Below are 20,802 nucleotides of genomic sequence, written 5' to 3' on the forward strand. Positions count from 1 at the left end.
ATGTGAAGTGTCAAGGATGTAGGTGGGAAGGGACTGGACCAAGGGGGACAAAATGGAGTTGAGATCACAAGATCACAAGATAAGGGAGCAGAAGCAGGCCATTCGGCCCATCGAGTCTGCTCCAAGGAAAAGGGAAAAAGAAATGGGGTGGGGAAAAAGAGAGAGAAAAAAAAACCTATTCTAATCCCATTTGCCAGCCTTATCCCCATATCCCTTGATACCCTGACATGAGTTCAGTGGGGCAGGAGGAGGCAGAAATAATGGGCCTACTGGGGCAGTTACGTTTGTGGATCTTGTGTAGAAGGTAGAAACTGGTAGTACAGGGTAGGGGAACTACGAGATTGGAGGCTATAGGTGGGAGATCTCCAGAGATGACGTGGTTGGTGATGGATTCTACATTGTTTTCTTTTCACTATCTCGATGTCTTTACGTAGGGCACGATCTGCCTGGATGGCAAGCAAACAAAGGCTTTTCGCTGTATCTCGATACACGTGACAATAATAATAAACCAATATATTGACTGAGCCAGGCAGTCTTTGCAACCTCCTCAAAATCAACAGAAAATTGGTAATAGATAATGAGAGTAAAGCTATTAAGGAACACTTACTCACCATTATTCAGCTGACTGATACTCAGTGTTATGTTCTGCCAGAAACATTCAGTTCTCGATTGCCTTGGTCCAGCTGAATTCCGGGCGTGAGGTTAGAATGCTGACACTGAAATGACCAGCTGTTGGAATGCTGGCTGACCTTTTGACATTCCTTGCTCTAGAGGACGCTGAGCCAACACTAGTTTTCACTGATTCTCTGACATTTTCTCAAGTTTATCATTAAATCAGTACACTGGCCATTCGCTGTTGAAGCACAACAGGCTTTGTGGTAATTACGTTCAACATAAATGCACAAGGACAGATCTAGACTGCTAAATGTGCCGTATGACACTCTCCCAACCTCACTCCCACTGTGAACATTGTACATGATGAAATGTATGGGTTTGTCCCTTAGGGCAGACTTACTGTTGGCTGGGGAAAGACAGACATCTGGAGGGAAGCCAATTTACCCAATCTCAACTTTCTTCCCCCCCCCCCCCCCCCCCAACCAGGTTAATTATAGAGAGTGGTACTCACTTTGACTATCACTTGCCCTGTAGGTGAAATGTTTTAATGCAGTAAAGTCAGAGCAGGACTAACCATAACTAAGATTAAAAAGAAATAATTTCACAACATGATTCAGAAGTATTTTCCAGTGAGAACCAGTGACTACCAAAAAAAGACCATCAGTGACTTCAGGCTCTGACAGCCGATCATACGACGATGTCCTACACAATCCTTGAGCACAGCTGGAATTTGATCTAGTTCCTGGGAGGATGAAGCTGGAATATCCCAGTGTGTTACAGGCATGAGATAATTGATTCAGGTCTCAGTCTCCCAGCTATTCAGTCCATGTATATTCTTCACCAACACGGCTCACACTTACTTATTCAGGAAAAGCTAATTATAACAGCCAATCGACCAGAGGCAGCATGATGCCCCAGTGACTGCAGTATCTCAAAGAGGCTGATAATTCGAGCTGCAAGGAGTGACAAGAGTCCATTATCAGCTACCTGTCTCTACATCAGTGTGTGCCTGGACTATTTTGCCATCTTCGTTAATTATTAATCCTTGTTTTAGGTCTGGTGATTAGACATTGATCACTAGATTTAATCTGAACTCAAGATATTAGGGCATGTTTCTGCTGTCTGTTGGATGAAGTGACCTAATGCAGTAAGTTTCAACAGTCAGTGTGAAAGGAGCTTCACTCTGCATCTATTCTTTTTGTACAAGCTGGGAAAGCCCATTGAGGTAATATAGCAAGTTATTTTTCCTGCAACTAACTTGTACTGTACCTGATTTGAAGATGTTTGATATGAAGGTCTAGAATGAGCTTCATTCTAGATCTGGCCATTAATTTGATTAAATGAAGGGTGTTGGTGTCTCTATATTGTCGCATTATCTGTAGTCAACAAAATGTCACTTACCAGAGCCAGATCCACAACCTGGGGAGAGCTGCCCATTGGAGCAAGTGCACATGTTTGGTCTGGAGCAGAAACCGTCACCACAAGTGTTGCGACAAATGGCTGGACAAAGGCAAAAGGAAAAACACTTCAGAAAGTGCCAGCATGGTGCAAAACAATCAAAGATATAATCGGCTGTTGTTTGGCCACCTTTAACTCAGCTAAAGCCATATTTTTTCCATTTATAGTAACTCTCACACTTAGTGATGTTACATCTGTAGAGAGTTAATAGTTAAATAGATACTGAAGTTACATTTACACTGACATTATGGTGTTCTGTTCACAGTGACATCATGCTGTTACACTCTAAGTGAAACCAAGCTGTCACATGATTAGTGCCACATATTCTGGTTTGACACAATTTTGTTTTATTATCAAAGAGTGACTTGCTGTGTGTGGCCCTGCTACAAGGTAGTTGTCCACCTTTGATCTTTTCACTGGCTGGAAATACTCATGGTTTATTGGACTGTTTCAGCCAATGCAAGTTATGAATGGGAGGAAGAGGAGATTCAGTCAGTTGGATAAGCAAGAGAACAAATTTAAATGGTGGAGTGCAAGAACAGAGCTAGAGGGAAGAAAAAAGAAATAGTTAAAATCCCTAAATTTGAGAAATTAATGATGGGAATATTTGTATTATGAGAAACTCTAGCCAAAAATGTATTTGAAACACTGGCTGGCCTCAGAAGTCTTTGGATCTGGAGGCAATGGGGTTGTCCTCACAGCTGGGGCATTGTACAGGAGTGTCAAAGGCAATGCTAGAAGTTGGCAATCTTGACAGACTGGTCTTGAGGCTGATGTATGCACTTGTGCAAACCTAATACAACTTGAAAATTGATGGGCTATCTTTGGAACATTACAGAAAATACAGAACTGAGTACTTCATCAGGAGGCCAAAGTTAAGTGCAACATTAAGAGGTCTCCTTTACAGCAATGAATTAATGATAGAATGCGAGTTAGCAACAATAAAGGGAAAGAGCATAAACTAAAGAGGCTCCCTATTTTCCTGTGGATAGAGTTGGCAGTACTTACGCACAATACATTGGTTACCACCAGGCAATGTTTTCCATCCAGGACAACAATAAGAATGAAATCGAGATCCACACACATTAGGCCTGAAAGGAAAGCAAAGACAAAGGTTACATGGGCTCCTCTGATCCCACTATACCCTGTAATACTTGTACTCCTATGTAGTTGTTTGTTATGGTAGGATGGAGACTGGGACAGAGCTACAGCTTGACTCCTTCCTGTCACTGTCTGTATTGATGCTACTTGTTTACACTGTGTACCAACATTTAACTTCCCTTTACAAATATGCCATATTTGTAAAGGGAAGGGGTAGCTTTATCCATGTAGTTTCAAATACAGCTTTATTTTACTCATCCCTCTTGAAAGTTTCATCTTCAGTTTTTAGAGAAAGATGTGAAATACTGCTTGTAATAAGCAACTACAGGAAATGTTAAGTGTGCAATGGAACAACATGCTTTAAATTCACTTCAGGAACAAATACAATAACCCCATAAACAAGGTAACTTTTGGTTTGATCTCTAAGTACACATGCAACCTATCTCCAGAAGATATAGTCATGTCCACATTCAATTCAATCCCATTCCTTTCCCTGTACAGTAGGAAGTGCCCTGGGCAGTTCATCAGCACCGACCTCTTTTTCCAACACTTTAGTGTTTGAATGAGGTAACTTAACCACTTGGCATTTGTGAATGGTACCAATCGCTCTCATTGTTAATAGGTGTATTACTGTTGCCTCACCTGCCTGACACTTAAATGCATCTGTTAACATTAAAATAAAATTTTGCGGCTCTCACTAGTCAGATTTCCCTCCTCAGGCAGAAGGTAAAATTGAAATGTTACCTTATTGGAGACCCAATCACATTAGCACTGTAGTCATGTGAGATTGATCTGGAATGCACTGAACGCCATCATCTCACCTCCCCCCACCCCCTGGCTAGTTCACTCTCCTGCTGGTAGAAGCATCTTGTTAATAGAATGAAGAACATTCCTAAAACATCAGCAATACCAGGTAATTTGATGGGTCATAAGGAGTCCAAGGTTCAGCGAGCATCAGGGTGCACAGCTGAATCAGCCTTTCATTTGGCAATCAAAGCTCAGCTGTCCACACTACTTACCCGGCTTGAGTAAACAGGATAAATACTGAATTATCACAAGTCATTTCAACCAAGTATCAACATTACATAATTTTATGAGAATAAAACAATATGGTAGCAGTTAATGATGTTGGAATGACCCAGGTGATTTAACGAAGAAACATCAGCAAGTTAATCTGACTGCATTGGAAATGCAATTGACCAGATTTGTACTTGATGCAAGTTGGAATTGGAAAATTTGAAACAGCAGTAACCAGAACAACCTCAATTTCTGTAGCATCTATAATGTGGCAAAATGTTCCACAGAGCATCTTAGCAGCACTGTAAGTTACATAGGAAGATACTCAGACAGAAGACCTAAAGCTTGGTTAAAGTTGTAGGTTTTAAGAATGTCTTTAGTGGAGAGGAAAGAGGTAGAACAGGTGGTGAGGTTTAGGAAAAGAATTGCAAAACTACAGGCCTAAAAACAATTGGCACTGCAGCAACTCAAATTACAAGCCAATGGTCAGTTAGGATTTGCCAAAATAAACTGATTGTATCATGAAACATAAAATCAGTTTATATAATCATTGGTTCACACACAGAAAATGAAGGTAAAGTAGGATCAGGAAAGACAGCAGAAATTGGTGCCCTGCCTTTGTCATTTCTAAAGTCATTCTAAATTAGATTAATAACCCATTACTTTTTATAAAATAAACTGATATCAGCAGGAGTTCATAGATATTGACAACCAAATAAACCATTATCAAGCAAAAATGAACTGCTGGAAGAACTCAGCAGGTCGAGAACCAGTGGAGGCAAAGGTATGTTGACCAATGCAAGAGAATATGTCAATCATCCCTTTGCCTCCACGGATGCTACTTGACCCACTGAGTTCTTCTATCAGTTCATTTTTTTTTGCTCCAAATTCCAGTATCCGAGGTCTCTTGTGGAACCATTGTCAAACCCAGTTTGGGATTCAGTTCCAACATTGTTTAAAATATTTAAAATGTTGATATATCTGGGCTTTGACTCTGTAAACCCTGGGTTAATTTTCATTTCAATGTCTTCACAAGTGGCATATTAAATTGGGTTATTCCTTGTTTTACTGCCCATGCTCTTGGGCTTTGTTTTGCAGAAACTCTTGTGGGTAGTTTTGAGGTTTTATTAATCCATTGAAAGGCAAGGATTGACCCCATCTTGACTCAGACTCTGAGTCTTTCCATGACTCTAAATCTGAGGAACAGAAACATGAAGAGTGTCATTGAAATATGAATGCCGATATCAAATTCCCAGGCAGAGTGTTGGTGATTACATTAGCCACAGAGCTCTGAATTAGGGAGGGCATTCATTAACCTCGGCTTTGTTCCTGATCACCATTTAGTAACACTGCTTGAAAATGCATGCATTGCCTTTGGGATCAGACTCAATGACATAATCTCCCAGTTTGGAAGAAGATCTTGAGGATCGGAGGGCCTGATTCATTATGACACTTGCCCAAGTAAGATTGTGTACCCTCAAAATAATGCCAAAGCCAGCCTCTACCAATTGTGTTTAAAATTCAAAAGCATAGTTTCACTGTACAAAAGAATGTCTGAATCATTTTCTTGTCAAGACAAATGCTAAAGAATAGTCTGGGCTACATTTTCAGGAACATATGCATTTATAAACTGCAGCTCTCCAAGTGCTTCAGGTCACACTGTGTTAGCAGTACTGTTAGGAAGTACAGAGAAAGTTTACTGGACTAATACCTAAGTATAGGTCACCTTAAAGAGGGAAGATTGGAACAGGCTCAGCTTTTATCTGCTGGAATTTAGAAGAGTGGGGAGTAACAGAAGATCCTGAGGGGTCTTGACAGGCTAGATGTGAAGAGGATGTTTCCTGTTGTTGGAGAATCTAAAATTAGCAGTCACCATTTAAAAGTAAGGGATTGCCCATTTAAGACAAAGGTGTAAGAAAATTGTTCTTTTACAGAGTCATTACTCATTTGTGATCCTCTTCCTCACAGGGTAGTGGAATCAGAGTCTTTTAATGTGTTTAGGCAGAGATACACAGATTCCTCCAGATAAGCAAGTGGGTGAAAGGTAACCGGGGGGGGGGGGGGGGGGGGGGGGGGGTGGGAGGGAGGTGGGCGGGGGTGGTGGGTAGAGGTTAGACAGGGATGTGACATTGAGGTTACAATCAGATGAGCTATGATCTTATTGAATACAGAACAAGCTTCGGGGCAATTGACCTATCCCTGCTTCTAGCTCATATTTATGTTAGTGAGTACATGCGTATGCTAGGAAATTGAGACCGGGAGGTGGGCAGTACATCATGGAAACTTTAGGCTAGATCAGTGGCCCAGCTAAAGTTTCTGGCTGTGCTACAATGGCCCAGGTGAGGACTCTGGTTGGCTGAGGTGCCCCTGGAGCTGGTCTACAGTGTCCCGAATGAGGACTCTGGCTGGTCTACAGTGACCCAAGTGAGGGCACTTTCTGATCAGTAGTTCTATGGAGAGAAGCATTAGACATTTTTGAATCCAACCACTCTTAACCCCAGCCCCAACTTCCTGGTATCTTTCAGATATAAACTTGGAAAGTAGATTACAGTATGAAGAACTCAACTGCAGGCAAGGATTCCATAGCTAAGCACAAACAACCACTCACCCAATAGCCACAAATAGGTGTGTTCTGGACCAGGAATCCTGCTTGATTTGTCATTCTTAATCCATGTTTAGCTTAGCTTCCCACCCACTTCTGCCTCCTCAGTTGCAGTCAAGACCAGGAACTCGGGATCCCATCCTAACCTGGATAGATTCGCAAATGGCTTCATTGCTTTTACACATCAGGAATGGTTGCAATGCAGACTAAGGCTATTTGGCCCATTGAGGAAATACTGGGTTCATGCACTGAAACTATTAGGCCCTTCACATCCATACCAGTTCTATGTATATAGGCTATTTGGTCCATCAAGTCTGTACTGGCTCTATTTAAGAACATTTTGACTAGTCCCATTCGTACTCCTGCTTCTCACTTCCCTGCAAATTCTTTCCTTTCAGATACTTATGCAGTTGTTTCTTAAATATTATAACTAAATCTACCCCCCACAACTAGCCTGGCAGTGAATTCCAGACCCTAAATACTCACTGCTTAAAAGAGCTTCTCCTCAAGTCACCTTGGTTTTTTAGAACAACAAGAAAAATAGAAACAGGAGTAGGCCTTTTGGTCCCTGAAACCTGCTCTGCCATACAACAAAAATCAGGTCTAATACTCCATCTCACTACCATATTCCCACTCTCTCCCCAAATCCCCTGATACCTTTTGTATCAAGAAATCTATCTTCATCTTAAATATATTCAGTGACTTGGCCTCCATCTTCTATGGTAGATAAATCCACAAGTTCACCACCATCTGAATAAAGCAATTTCACCTCATCTCAGTCCTAAATGTCTTACACTGTGTCCTGAGACTGTGACTTCTAGTTCTTGTCCCACCTTCCCTTCCAGATGCTGGAATCTGGAGCAAAAAACATCCTGCTGGAGGAACTCAGTTATTTCCATCTGTTTGGGGGGGGGGGAAAGAAAATGTCAGTGCTTCAGTTGAGACCCGGGCTATCTTCCCTCTCCACTCACAGTCCTAATGCAGGGTCTTCTCAATAATTTCTGGTCCAAGAGAACAACCTCAGCTTCTCCAATCTATCCATGTCACTAAAGTCCCTCCTCTTGGCATCATCTCAGTACATCTCAGAGTCATTGCATGGAAACAGGCCCTTTGGCCCACTGTGTCCGTGTCGACCATCAAGCATCTATTTACAGTAATCCTCCACTAATCCCATTTTATTCTCCAAAACATTCCCACATTTCTATCATCCACACAATAGGGAAAACTTAGTTGCCAATTAGCCTACCAATGCACACGTCTCTGACATGGGACGAAACTGGAGCACCCGGAGAAAACCCACACGGTCATAGGGAGAAGCACAAACTCCACACAGACAGCAGCACCAGAGATCAAGATTGACCCAGGTCACTGGAGCTGTGATGCAGCAGCTTGACTGGCTACACCACTGTGCTGCTCTTCTCATCAATCCTCTGTTACCTTTCAAAAGCTTGTTCTTCTTTCCCAGATGGCACCCAGATATGGACACAAAATTCCACATAGACTAGTCAGAATTTTATAAAGGTTCTATAAAAGTTCATCATGACTTCCTTGCTCTTATACTCCAATGCCTCCATTTATAAAGCCCAGGTTATTGTGTCCTTCCTTAACCACTTTCAAACTGCACTGCAACTTTCAATGCACATGTAATCGCAGACCTCTGTTCTGGTACTCATTTTAGAATTGTGCCTATAGTTTATATTGCCTCTTCTCATTCTTCCTCCCAAGTGTAACACATGACATTTCTCAGTATTAAATTGCATCTGCCACCTACTCACCCACTGCAACAGAGAATTCTTAGAGGCAATTCCTACCCCCCTCACAATTCACTGTACCTCCAGGTTTTGTGTCACCCGTAAATTTGGAAATTGTGCCTAGCACACTCAAATCTAAGGTGTTAATATATATTAAGAAAAGCAGTGGTCCCAGTACCCACCTTAAGGAACTACACTCTAATTCCCTCCAGTTCCACAAACAACTATTACACTGTTTCCTATTACTTAGGAAATTTTCTATCCATATTGCTGAATCTTTTGATCCATGACCTTCAATCTTGATGACAAGCTTACGAAGCAGCACTTCATCAAACACCTTCCGAATGTCAATATACACCATCTCAACTGCATTTTCCTCATCAATCCTCTGTTACCTCATCAAAAAGCTCTATCAAGTTAATTTGACATGGTTTGCCTTTAACAAATCCATGCTGATTTTTTCCAATTAATCCACACATCCGAGTGGTTGCTGCCTCTGTCCCCGATTATTGTTTCTAGAACTTTCCTTGTTACTGAGGTGAAACTGACTAGTCTATAGTTACTGGGTCTTTCCTGACACTTTTCTGAACACGAGGTGTTACAATCTTTCAGTCCCCAGGCTCTACCCTGAATCGATAGATGTTTGGAAGATTATGGCCAGTGCCTCTGCAATTTCCTCCTTTACTTCCCCCAGCACATTATAATGCTTCTCATCAGACAGTTAATCTTTCTGGTATCTTCGTTATTAGTTTTTAGCCAAGCCAAAACCTCAACAAGATCTTGCTCTACTGAGATTCCAGCAGCACCTTCTTGCTTGGATGAGACTGATGTGAAGAACTCATTTAGTGTTTCAGCCCTCCCCTCTGCCTCCAGGAATACACTTCATTTTCGATTTATGATCAACCCTGCCTCTCCTCTGTCAGTTCTTTTTCTGTTCACATACTCATTAAATATTATTGGATTCTCTTTTATGTATGCTGTAAGTCTTTTCTCATATGCTTTTTTTCCCCTCTATTATTTCCTTTCTCATCCCCTCTAAACATTGAGCTATCAAGCCTGGCTCTCACTTATGCTGACAGCCTGGCATCTGTTATATGCTTACCCCCACCCCCAGTCTGTTCTACCTTCTATCTTTTTTGTCAGCCACAGAGCTCAAACTTTAATTTCTCTACCAGTCTCCTCATAAGTATTCAGTCTGAAGCTGAAACTTATCCACCTTAAAGCATCACATTGTTCAATTATGATTTTGCCTGCCAAACTTTTGATTCCTTTTAACCAGAATCAGGTCTGTTCTCATCACTTTGAAACTGGCTCATCTCCAATTAACTACTTGTACCTTGAACCTATGGCTTTTACAAACTTTTTCATCATTTGATTGCTGTTTCCTAAATGTTCCCCCATTGATATTTATTCCATTTGGCCTGGCTCATTTCCCAGAACTATGTCCAGCATTGCTGCCTTTTTCCTTGGACCAGAAACATACCAAAGAAAGTTCTCCTGAACATTTCAGAAACTCCTTTATCTCACTACTGTATTGCATCTGCAGTTCAACCGTGCTTAATACACTTCATGCATTTACATACATCCACTGTAAATCTTACACCCTTTTATCCTCTCCCTACCTAAAAAATATCCATTTTGAAGTAGTGTTATTTACCTCTCCCAATCCTTTTTATATCATTCTTCTCCTTTTCAATACTATTTTCCTTCTACAAGAAACCTCAGTGCAGCAACGTTAAATACAATTGGCCTCAGAGGATTCACAATCAGAAAGATTTCCAGTTGCACCAAAAACACTTTATGAAGCTAATCATAGTTTAAAATTTTGTTTCCATTTCCTGTAGAAGTATTCAATTGAAAAATCATACCTGTTGTACAACAAAATGGCAACAATTTTCCTCAAAATGAGAGAAAATTTTCAGCTGCAGATGGTAAACACAAGCAACATCTGGTTTAAGCGTACATGGTATTTTAAAGCTGGAGTTACTACTCCAACTACACAGAATGATGGCAATAACTATGCTGCAAATCAAACAATATATACCCAGGTCACATTCAACACTTCAGCCTAACATATGTGAGCATCATGTTATATACCTAAAAGAGGTAATGGGCTGTAAATGCTGGCCTCCAATAACCCAAATTTCCTCTCAAATTCTGCCCAATTCCAGATGGTTAAAATTTTAATTAAAACAAGAAATTAAAATGGCTTGAATTTATTCTGGTTAAACTGAGCAAACCCAGACATAATTCCTACTCCAACATATTAAACCTGCTGCTTATCCAGCCTCTGACTACAGACATGGGAATCAGACAAAAAGTTAATCTACCTCATCTTGTTGGTGTTAGTGGATGGAACTCAGGTTGGCCACTTTGTTCTGAGCAGTGTGAGCGAAGAGGTGAAGATAGGCACACATTCAGGATTATGTTGAGAGTTGGAGAATAATTGTACAAAATTTTTCCTCAGTTCTAAATTAGTAATATGCAACATAGTACATTGGCTTTGGGCAGAGGTCCCACAGGAGGAAGATGAAGGTAGAGTCCATGGAAGAGTAAATTAGGATGGACCGCAGAGGAAGTGGATCACAAGGTTGAATGGATTTTGTACCTAGACCTACTTTCTTCTATTATGGTAATAATACATCAAAACATAACTAAAGGCATTTATTTTCTTGCATTTTGGTGGAAGAAATTTGCAACAACATAGCTTTCCCATATAGCAGATTTTATTTTAATTCTCCACTCTCCTTAAACCATAGCTCTTGGACTACCACCAGTTCATTGTATACAGGAGTGTTAAAAATATTTGACTGAGACACATTACAGTTAATCTTAACCATGGCTTCTGATGGCTGCTTTACACACATGCACATTCCAGTAGTGGATGGTGATCAGAAGCAGTAACATTGGTCTTTTTGCTTTCTTGCTCCTACTTTCCAAGCACTATCACACATTGCTCACAGCCAAAAGAGTGGAGTTAACTCCTGGTGATGCTTTTGGAGTGGTGAGCAGCTCAAAGGAAGAGTAGTTATGATAGCAGCAACATTAATGTCTCCCTCCAGGTCAGCATTTCACCTGTTCCAAGAATTTTTGAAGGCAGGGAAATTCTACCCTGAACAAATTGCCTGAGGAAAAATAGGATAGAGATCTTATCTTCACATTGCAGGAGGGGTTCAGATTCCTGGGACCAGTTCTGGGGAAGGCGAGACCAGAACAAATAGGACAGGTTACACCTGGGCACGACTGGGACTAACATCCTCAGGGAGGTGTTTATTAGTTCAATCTGGGAGGATTTAAACTAGAATGGCAGGGGTTGGGCAACTTCAGCATAGAAGCATGCGATGGGCAAAAGGAAGAGAGAAATGAATGACAGAAAAACAAAAGTGGAAGGTAGAGAAAATAAGATTGGGTCAATGCGAAAAATAAGCTTAAAGAGCTAATTATGTTAAAAGAGACAGGTCTAAAGGCATTGTCTTTATTGTGCAGAACATTAGCAATGAGGTACATGAATTAACACACAAGTAGAGAAAAATTATAATACTAATGCTATTACTGAGACATGGCTACAGGGTGACCAAGGATTGGAACTGAACATCCAAAGATATTTGATATTTAAGAAGAAAGGCAAAAAGAGAAAGAATATAGGATGATGTTGTTGTTAGAGGAAATCAATGTGATGTTTAAGATGGGCATTGGCCCAGAAAGTGATGAAGTGGAATCTGAATGGACGGATCTAAGAAACATCAGTGGCAGAAAATATTGGTGGGTGTTGTCTAATGGCCCCCCCACCCACCCAAACAGCAGTAGTCATGTAGGGGATGGAATTAAATAATAAATTAGAAACACATGCAAGCAAGACTCAACAGCAATCATGGGTAACTTTATTTCACATATAGATTATAGAATCCAAATTAGCAATAATCCTGTAAAAGGAAGAATTCCTGGTGTATATATAAATGATATTTTTTTAAGACCAAAATGTTGAGGAACTGAATGGAGAATGAACTGCTCTAGACTGGGTATTGAGAAAGGAACAGTTCACAATTTTCCTGTGTTTGGTCCTTTAGGAAAGCACAACCATACCATGATAGAGAAGCAACAGAATCAGAAATCTGGGCCCTGAATCTGAACAACAGAAATTATGAGAAGCGAATTGGCTATGAAAGATTGGGGAACTTTATGAATGGATTGACTGCGGAGAAGCAATGGTAGTATTTAAAGACAAATGATTTACAACAATTATTCATTCCTGTCAAGCATAAAAATAATATCAGGAAAGAAGGTTCGACCCTGATTTAAAATGAAATTATGGATAGAGAGAGTCAAAGAGTTGTACAGCACAAAAATGGGCCCTTTGGCCCAACTTGTCCATGCCGACTGCACTGCCTATCCACGCTAATCCCATTTACTCACAATAGGCTCATATCCCTCTCCTCTTTTCCTATCCATGTAACTGCCCAAATGCCTTTTAAATGTTGCAACTGTACCTGCCTGTGCCACTTCCTCTGGATAGTATTCAATCCAAAGGGAAGGCATATAATATTACCAGCAAAGGCAGCAGGCCTGAGGATAAGAAGCAGTTTAGAATTTAGTAAAGAACAAAAAGATTAAAGTGAGGAAGATAATGAGAATAAAATTCCTGTAAAAGCTTTAAAATGTGAAACAAAAAGCTTAGTGAAAAGAAATGCATCTCCCCTACAGTCAGAAGTTATGATTGGAAATAAAGAAATGGCAGAACAATTAAACAAATACTTTGATTTTGTCTTTACAAAGGAGAATACAAATAACCTCTCAGTTATGTTGGGAAACCAAAGTTTCAGAGAGAGGGAAAAATTAAAGGAGATCAGTAATAGAAAAGAAGTAGTGCTAGAAAAATTAATGGGGCTAAAGGCTGACAAATCCCCAGGGCATGATAATCTATGTCCCAGAGTACTAAAGGAAATGGCCCTGGAAACAGTAGTTGCATTGGTGGTCAACTTCCAAAATTCTTTCATCTCTGGAGCAGTTCCTACAGAAGGCTGGCAAATGTAATCCCACTATTCAAAAGAGGAAGAAAAAAACTGGGAAATTACAGATCAGTATGTTTAATGTCAGTAGTAGGGAAACTGCTGGAATCTATAATACTGTAATAGATGACAGAATCACTTGGAAAGTATTAAAGGGATTAAAGTTAACATTGGTTTATAAAAGACGATGCTTAATTAATTTACAGGAGTTTTTCCAAGGATGTAACTAGTAGGATAAGGGAGAACCAATGAGTATGATATACTTGGACTTTCAGAAGGTTTTTGATAAGGTCCCACCTAAGAGATTAGTGTGCAAAATTAAAGCAATGGGATTGAGAATTGGTTGACAGTCAGGAGATAAGAGTAGGAAACAAGAGCAGGGTCTTTTTCCAGGTGGCAGGCACTGACTAGCAAGTTGCTACATGGATCTCAGCTTATGCCCCAGCAATTCACAATTTATGTGTGAATGATTTGGAGGAGGGAACTGAATTCAACAACGCTCAGGTCTGCAGATGACACAAAGGTGGGGTCAAATTTATTAGACTTGATTCCTGAAATGGCAGGATTGACATACAGGAAGACAATGAATAGGTGAGGCTATATTTACTGGAAGGATGAAAGAGAATCTCAGAAACCTATAAATTTATTACAGGATTGAACAAATTAGATACAAGGATGTTCACCATGGGTAGTGAGCTCAGAACTAAAGATCACCGCCTCAGAATATGGCGTATGCAGTTTAGAACCAAGATTGGAGAAATTTCTTCACCCAAAGGTTGGGGAACCCGTGAAATTCTTTACCACAGATGGCAGTGGAGGCCAAACATAATCAGGGAGGATGTACAGATATTTCTTAAAGCCAAAGGGGATACAGGGAGAAGGTGGGAACATGGTACTGAATTTGGATGATCAGCCTGATCACACTGAATGGTGGAGCAGGATCAAGAAACAGAATGACCTACCCCTGCTCCTATTTTCTACGTTTCGATGTTTCTAACTTCCTCATCTTTACTTTGCACTCTGAACCTGCTCATTCAAAGGATTATCCTCTATAATTTCCAACAGTTCCAATGCAATGCAATGGTTGTGTGGCTAAGTTTGCGGATGACACCAAGATAAGTGGAGGAGTAGGGAGCATAGAGGAAATAGAAAGGATGCAGAGGGACCTAGACAGTTTAGGAGAATGGGCAAGGAAATGGCAGATGAGATTCAATGTTGAGAAATGTGCAGTTGTACACTTTGGAAGCAGAAATAAGCGGGTAGATTATTATCTAGAAGGAGAGAAGATTGATAGTACGGTAGTACAAAGGGACTTGGGGGTACTCGTACAGGATACCTTAAAAGTTAACCACCAGGTTGGATCGGTGGTTAAGAAAGCGAATGCTATGTTGGCATTCATCTCGAGAGGTATAGCGTATAAAAGTAAGGAAGTGTTGATGAGGCTCTACGGGGCACTAGTGAGGCCTCATTTGGAATACTGTGCGCAGTTTTGGGCCCCACATCTTAGGAAGGATGTGCTGACGTTGGAGAGGGTTCAGAGGAGATTTACGAGAATGATTCCGGGAATGAAAGGGTTTAAGTATGATGAGCGTTTGTCGGCTCTTGGACTGTACTCACTGGAGTACAGAAGGATGAGAGGGGACCTCGTAGCGACATTTAAAATGTTGACAGGTAAGGATAGAGTAGATGTGGCTAGGCTGTTTCCCTTGGTGGGCGAGTCCAGGACCAGAGGGCACAATCTTAGAATTAGAGGGTACAGTTTCAAGACAGAGATGAGGAGAAATTTCTTTACCCAGAGGGTGGTGAAATTGTGGAACTCCTTGCCACGCACAGCAGTGGAGGCCAGATCAGTGGGGGTGTTCAAGGAGGAGATAGACAGATATCTAAATAGTCAGGGTATCAAGGGATATGGGGATAAGGCTGGAAAATGGGATTAGAATAGTTTTTTTTCCCCACCCCATTTCTTTTTCCCTTTTCCTTGGAGCAGACTCGATGGGCCGAATGGCCTGCTTCTGCTCCCTTGTCTTGTGATCTTGTGAACCAGACACGCTTTCTTTTCTCCTTCCCTTTTAGCACTTCAAGGAAACCATTACCTCCATCATCTCCACCATCCCTCCTTCTCATTGCATCTTCCCATGCAACTACAGGAGATGCAACACCTATGCTTTTACCTCCATCCTCCCATCATTCAGAGATCCAAATACACTTTCCACATCAAGCAGTGATTTACTTCTGCTTCCTTGTATTTAATATGCTGTTTTTGCTGCACAAAATATGGTTGCCTGTACATCACAAAGACCAAATACAGATTGGGGACTGCTTTGTGGAACACCACCATTCAGTCCACAAGCGTGACCCTGAGTTTCCTGTTGCCTATTCTCTTATCTCTGCCCTCTGTCTTTGGTCTCTTACACTGTTCCAGTGGAGCTCAATGTGAACTTAGAGCATCATTAGCCTTCCCACTTGGCGCGCTAGAGTCTTCTGGATTCAATGAGTTCAGCTATTTCAGATAATCAGCGTTCCTGACTTTTTGATTTTAGATTTCCATTATTTATTCCACATTCCTTCTGGTGGTTTCAAATAATTATTCTGTATTTACACCTCTTCCACCATCTTTCACCTTGCAGCATCCCATTTTTGTCATTTAACTTCTCCTGCCTTCCACCCTCCATAGAAATTCCCTTTTTTTCCTCCTCCCCTACCCCTTCTTTCTCTGCACCTTAAACTTGTTTTAGTTCTACCTATTTCCAGTTCTCATTGAAGGGTCATCAACTGAAAAATATTAACCGTTTCTCTCTACCAATGTTGTCTGCCTTCTGGGTATTTCTAGAAATTTCTGTTTCTATTCTGGGTTTCCATCATCCCTGTTGGCTAAAGAGAAAGCTTAAAGCATTGAATTTCTTCCAATTTATTAGACCCCATCTTTACTAACTCCCATTATCAATGAATTATTACCTAAATGGGCAACAAATAATAATTTTGAGATGTACTAAACTCTATCCAAGTTTCTTGCAACTATATTTCATTGCTAATGCCTTTGAACCATGAAGTATCTTCAAAGTCCATCTACTTGTGTTTTCATTGCAAATACTACAGTACAAGTTTGGAGTCAGATTCAGACCCAAGCAGAGCAGATCCACTGGTAGACCCCTCTGCAGATGACAGTTCCTCACCCTTTATGTTAAAGAGTGCATAGAATATAGCACCATTGTGCTTTAGACCAGACTTTAAATATGCCTGAGTGGGGTCAGATGGAGTAGATTTCCACACGAGTGTATAAACTTTGAATGCATAGAACTTTCTCCAGACCAGGAAATTTGGATCAGAATTGGACAGAAATCAGTCAATACAAATAAGGTTCAGAGTTTTTGGTCCAGCGTAAGTGCACTCTGGATTTAATTTGTATACAAAGTGCTGTGTCCCTCAAAACAAAATAAGTTAGCACTTTGCAAAGTTATTAAAAGAATTATAGTGTAACATCAGGAAAAAGTTGGTCTCTTAACTTGGGTTAATTGATATTTCAAGAGGAGGCTGACTTTTAAACACATTCACTACTGTAATACAATTACAATAATGCATTCACACAGGGCGTGACTGAACTGCAACAGCTCATTTTTAAGTCACACCTTACTTATTAAATCCAAAGAAAATTTTTATTGGAAGGAAAACTGGAAGAATTATTCAAAGAAAGCAAGACATGATGCCTGAGAATCGTCAAACTATAGACATTAATAAGGTTTTCCTTTAACAGATTAAATAACTAGCACGTTCACTATTACTGTGGACTATTATCACTATCATCAATTATTCATTTAAACATGCTGGAATTTTTAAATATTTAGTCATTTTTGCAATAGCTATGTTTTAAATATCAAGGATGAAACAGCTATCCCAAATGTCTGAAGGCTTCATATCAACCCATTAGTTGCATTGTACAGATTTGTAACGTTAAGAAACGTTAGTAAACATACCAAATATATAAATACAATTAATGTTTTAATTCATGAATTCTCTCAGGAGAAATCAAATGTAGACACTGAAGATCTACATGCCAATCCCAGTCTCACCTCCTAGTGGTAATTACTGTGTGTAAAAAAAACTGACAAACTTCCACAGAAACAAAGCATAGTCTTCAGGTTTCACCAAATATGTGACGATGCTTTTGAGTTAGTTATGAATGCACTGTAGGTTATTGTTAAAAAAATGTAAAACGTTCTAAACTTTTGAAACTCAATGAAAAGTTATGATTTTAGGAGACTCTCACTTCTGTTACAATGGAACAGCTTTACTCTTGCATCAGATTGTAAATTATACTCTGCACGTGTAGCATTCAAAAGGACCCTTGGTTCAACCATTCAGCAGAAGAATGAATGGAGCTTTAATCTGAATTGAAGGTCTCAGTGACATATGAGTTTCAACTCAACTGACACTTAAAGTTCATTGTAACTGAATTACAAAATGTTCATGGAAAATCAACTTGAAAAGCCACAGCAGGCTGGCCACTAGCAATACACCATGCTCATTGTTCCGTCACAGTCTAGCTTTGCAGCCTCTCCAGTCTGCCAATAATAGCTAAAAACATAATGTCTCCATCCTTCAATGTAAAAGACAGTTATGCAGCCAACTTAAAAGATGCCGATTTCTGTGAAATCATCACATGTTAATTCAAGTCCTACATATTTTCTGAGTAATTATGTAACTCTGTGATTTACATAAAATCCATAACAACAGATAAGAAAAATTAGCTTCAGGCTCAATTTAAATTGACTGTTTCTTTGACAATAAACTCAATACAAACTAACATTACCAGTGGTATCTAATCACTTTCACTTCCTTGGCCTTGCTCAGACCCCATTTAACTCTACTTTCAGTCAGCTTATGTCATTGCATCTCTGCAGTTTAAAACCTCACTCATTTGTACTGGTCTTACAGGATATTCATCAATTAGACCTGTGCCTTGATAAACCACATCAGTGGTTTTCATGGTTAAAGTGATTAAACCACAGAAAGTGATTCAAAAACAATGATAAAAACCCTAAAATACCATGTAATACAAAATGGAATTTGACTTATTCAGTCACAATTAACCATCTGCCCCTCCCCCTTCTCCTAGGGTTTGAATGAATTTCCAGTGGGGCATTCTGGCACATTTCATGTGCTGTCTTACTATTTGAGTCTCTGGGTTTAGAAAGGCTGTTAAGTACATGGAAGCAAATTGACACATATATTATGAAGTTCAAATGCATGTTCTTTTAAATACAGATGCTACAAGCGGGCCCTAAAACCTTTCAAAAGCTTGAGAGTTCTCCCAGACCACAACTCTCTAAAGATCACCTCAGCCCCCCACCCCCACTCCCCAAGTCACATTCCAACCAAGACAAAAGAAGTGGACATCTTTCAAGAGCAAGCCCATAAACTCAGCCCTGCACGGATTCAAATCCTCCCCCTCATCTGTATTTCTGTCGCCCTCCCGTTAAACACTTGGCGCCCCCTTGCCCCATCCATCCGCTCGCTGCAAGCCAACCGCTGGCTCCCACTTTCGACTGCATTCCCAACACAAAAGCACAACGCTTGAAGCAAACAGGAGCGAGTGGGGGTCGGGTTTGGGTGTAACTGACTGTGGATAGAGGCCAAACAGTGGAGAGAATTACAAATTACACAACGAATCCTTCCAAATTTCCCCTTATTAGACGGGGTCATTTCAAAGAGAGTTCAAACTCCAGATGCTAAGCAAAGTTGCTGAGTAGCATTTGTTTTATGCAAATAATTAAGTTTTATATTAAATATAATATTTGAGAACGCTGATTCGCTGCTGTGAGTGGGGGGTCACATTTAGGATGAAATAAGCTGTGGACCTCATATCGATTAGATATTTGACTGTAATTTGTTCGGATATTTGCAAGTGACTGAACTTTACCCTCTTAAGTTGTCTTGACCTCGTCTCCTGACCCGCGATTGTGATTCTCTGTCCCCGGCTCCAGTGAATCTTGCCGCTCTAAACTCGCTGTCTTGTTGGGTCCGCGCCTCTTCAATGGAGAGACAGATGAGAACCGTACATCCTAGCACAAGCTTGGCTATCCACCGTGCCCCCATGCTACACAACCTCCCGGAGAAAGCTTCAAACCGCTGCAGACTCTCAGCCCCCGATCCACTCCTGCCGGGCTGGAGCACACAGAGAGAGAGAGAGAGAGAGAGAGAAAATTAGAGTTGTCTCAAACTCCCACTCCCCTCACATCGAGTTCTGACACAGCAGCAGGCGACTCTGAGCAGTGAAGGGGTAAGCTCCGAGCACACAAGAGTTTTAAACAAAGCCAGAAGTTTACCATCAATGGGAGCGCACAACGGAGCAGCGGAGAAACATCTGCTTTTAATCAATACCCAGCGAATTCCTTCAGGGTCGGGAGATCCTGGTCAGCCTGGAGCTCTTTGTTTGGTGGGGGATCTGGGCCAGGGAGGGAATAAAATCCTAACCTGAGTAGGACATGGAGGAGGAGAGGCAGGGAGGAGGGGGCAAGAAGGAAGGAGAGGGGGGGAGCGAAAACCGAATCCAAACTGGGCAAGGAGGCGGTCCTTCGCCGACAGTAGCGAGAGGCGAATGGACAAACCCAGCACATTCCTGAGACGGAACCTTCCTCAACCTCCGCGGCTCTGAAATTAACAAGGGTCGATTACACCCTTTCAGCTGCAAGATCCTTTTGCAAGGAACCCGCTTCAGACCCTCCCAACAAGAATTGAATTTTAAAAATCGTCCTCGGATGTATGTACTCTTTGCAAAGGAGAAAGATAACTTTCGTGGTCAACAAAAATAGCAGATGTGGAAATGTGTGCACGGAACCCACCTCAGATTCACACCGACTTACCTGGAGTGCAAGCCCATTGACTTACACCAGCGCTTGTCCTGCGAGAAACCACATTCCTAGTCAAATGATTCACATTTAACCTACCACCGCTAATAAAGTTCCCGATCCGAAAGAGAAAGATAACTCAGTAACTTTTCTTCATCCATCCGGTGTTGATCCAGCTCGAATTCGTATGCTATTCTTGCCTCTTATACACAATATAAAAATTCTATTCCCCCCACGGGTTGAGAAGCCAAACCTTGGCTTTGACTTTATTTTAAAACTTCATTTCTAAATCCTTTCTTCTGACTGGCTTTGTAATGAGTGATTTGAAAACCTGTCAGTGATTGGCATGTAACAAGTTCTGAAAATCCTTGAGCATTCACTCCCGGAGTGATATTCACACAGTCTAC

The 20,802-nt window shown here is 40.9% G+C and overlaps 1 protein-coding gene across 1 annotated transcript in view; it reads right to left on the reverse strand.

The window, feature by feature from the left end:
* Window positions 1-19,972, reverse strand: part of fbn2b (fibrillin 2b) — a 178,915-nt gene extending 158,943 nt beyond the window's left edge. The window contains 4 exon segments of the mRNA XM_052037856.1: window positions 2,017-2,115; window positions 3,082-3,164; window positions 19,468-19,712; window positions 19,874-19,972. Coding sequence (XP_051893816.1) covers window positions 2,017-2,115; window positions 3,082-3,164; window positions 19,468-19,712; window positions 19,874-19,876 — 430 coding nt within the window. The 5' untranslated portion in view covers window positions 19,877-19,972.
* Window positions 19,973-20,802: the final 830 nt, after the last annotated feature.

This window comes from Pristis pectinata, chromosome 24, assembly GCF_009764475.1.
Source record: "Pristis pectinata isolate sPriPec2 chromosome 24, sPriPec2.1.pri, whole genome shotgun sequence".
Taxonomy (NCBI): domain Eukaryota; kingdom Metazoa; phylum Chordata; class Chondrichthyes; order Rhinopristiformes; family Pristidae; genus Pristis; species Pristis pectinata.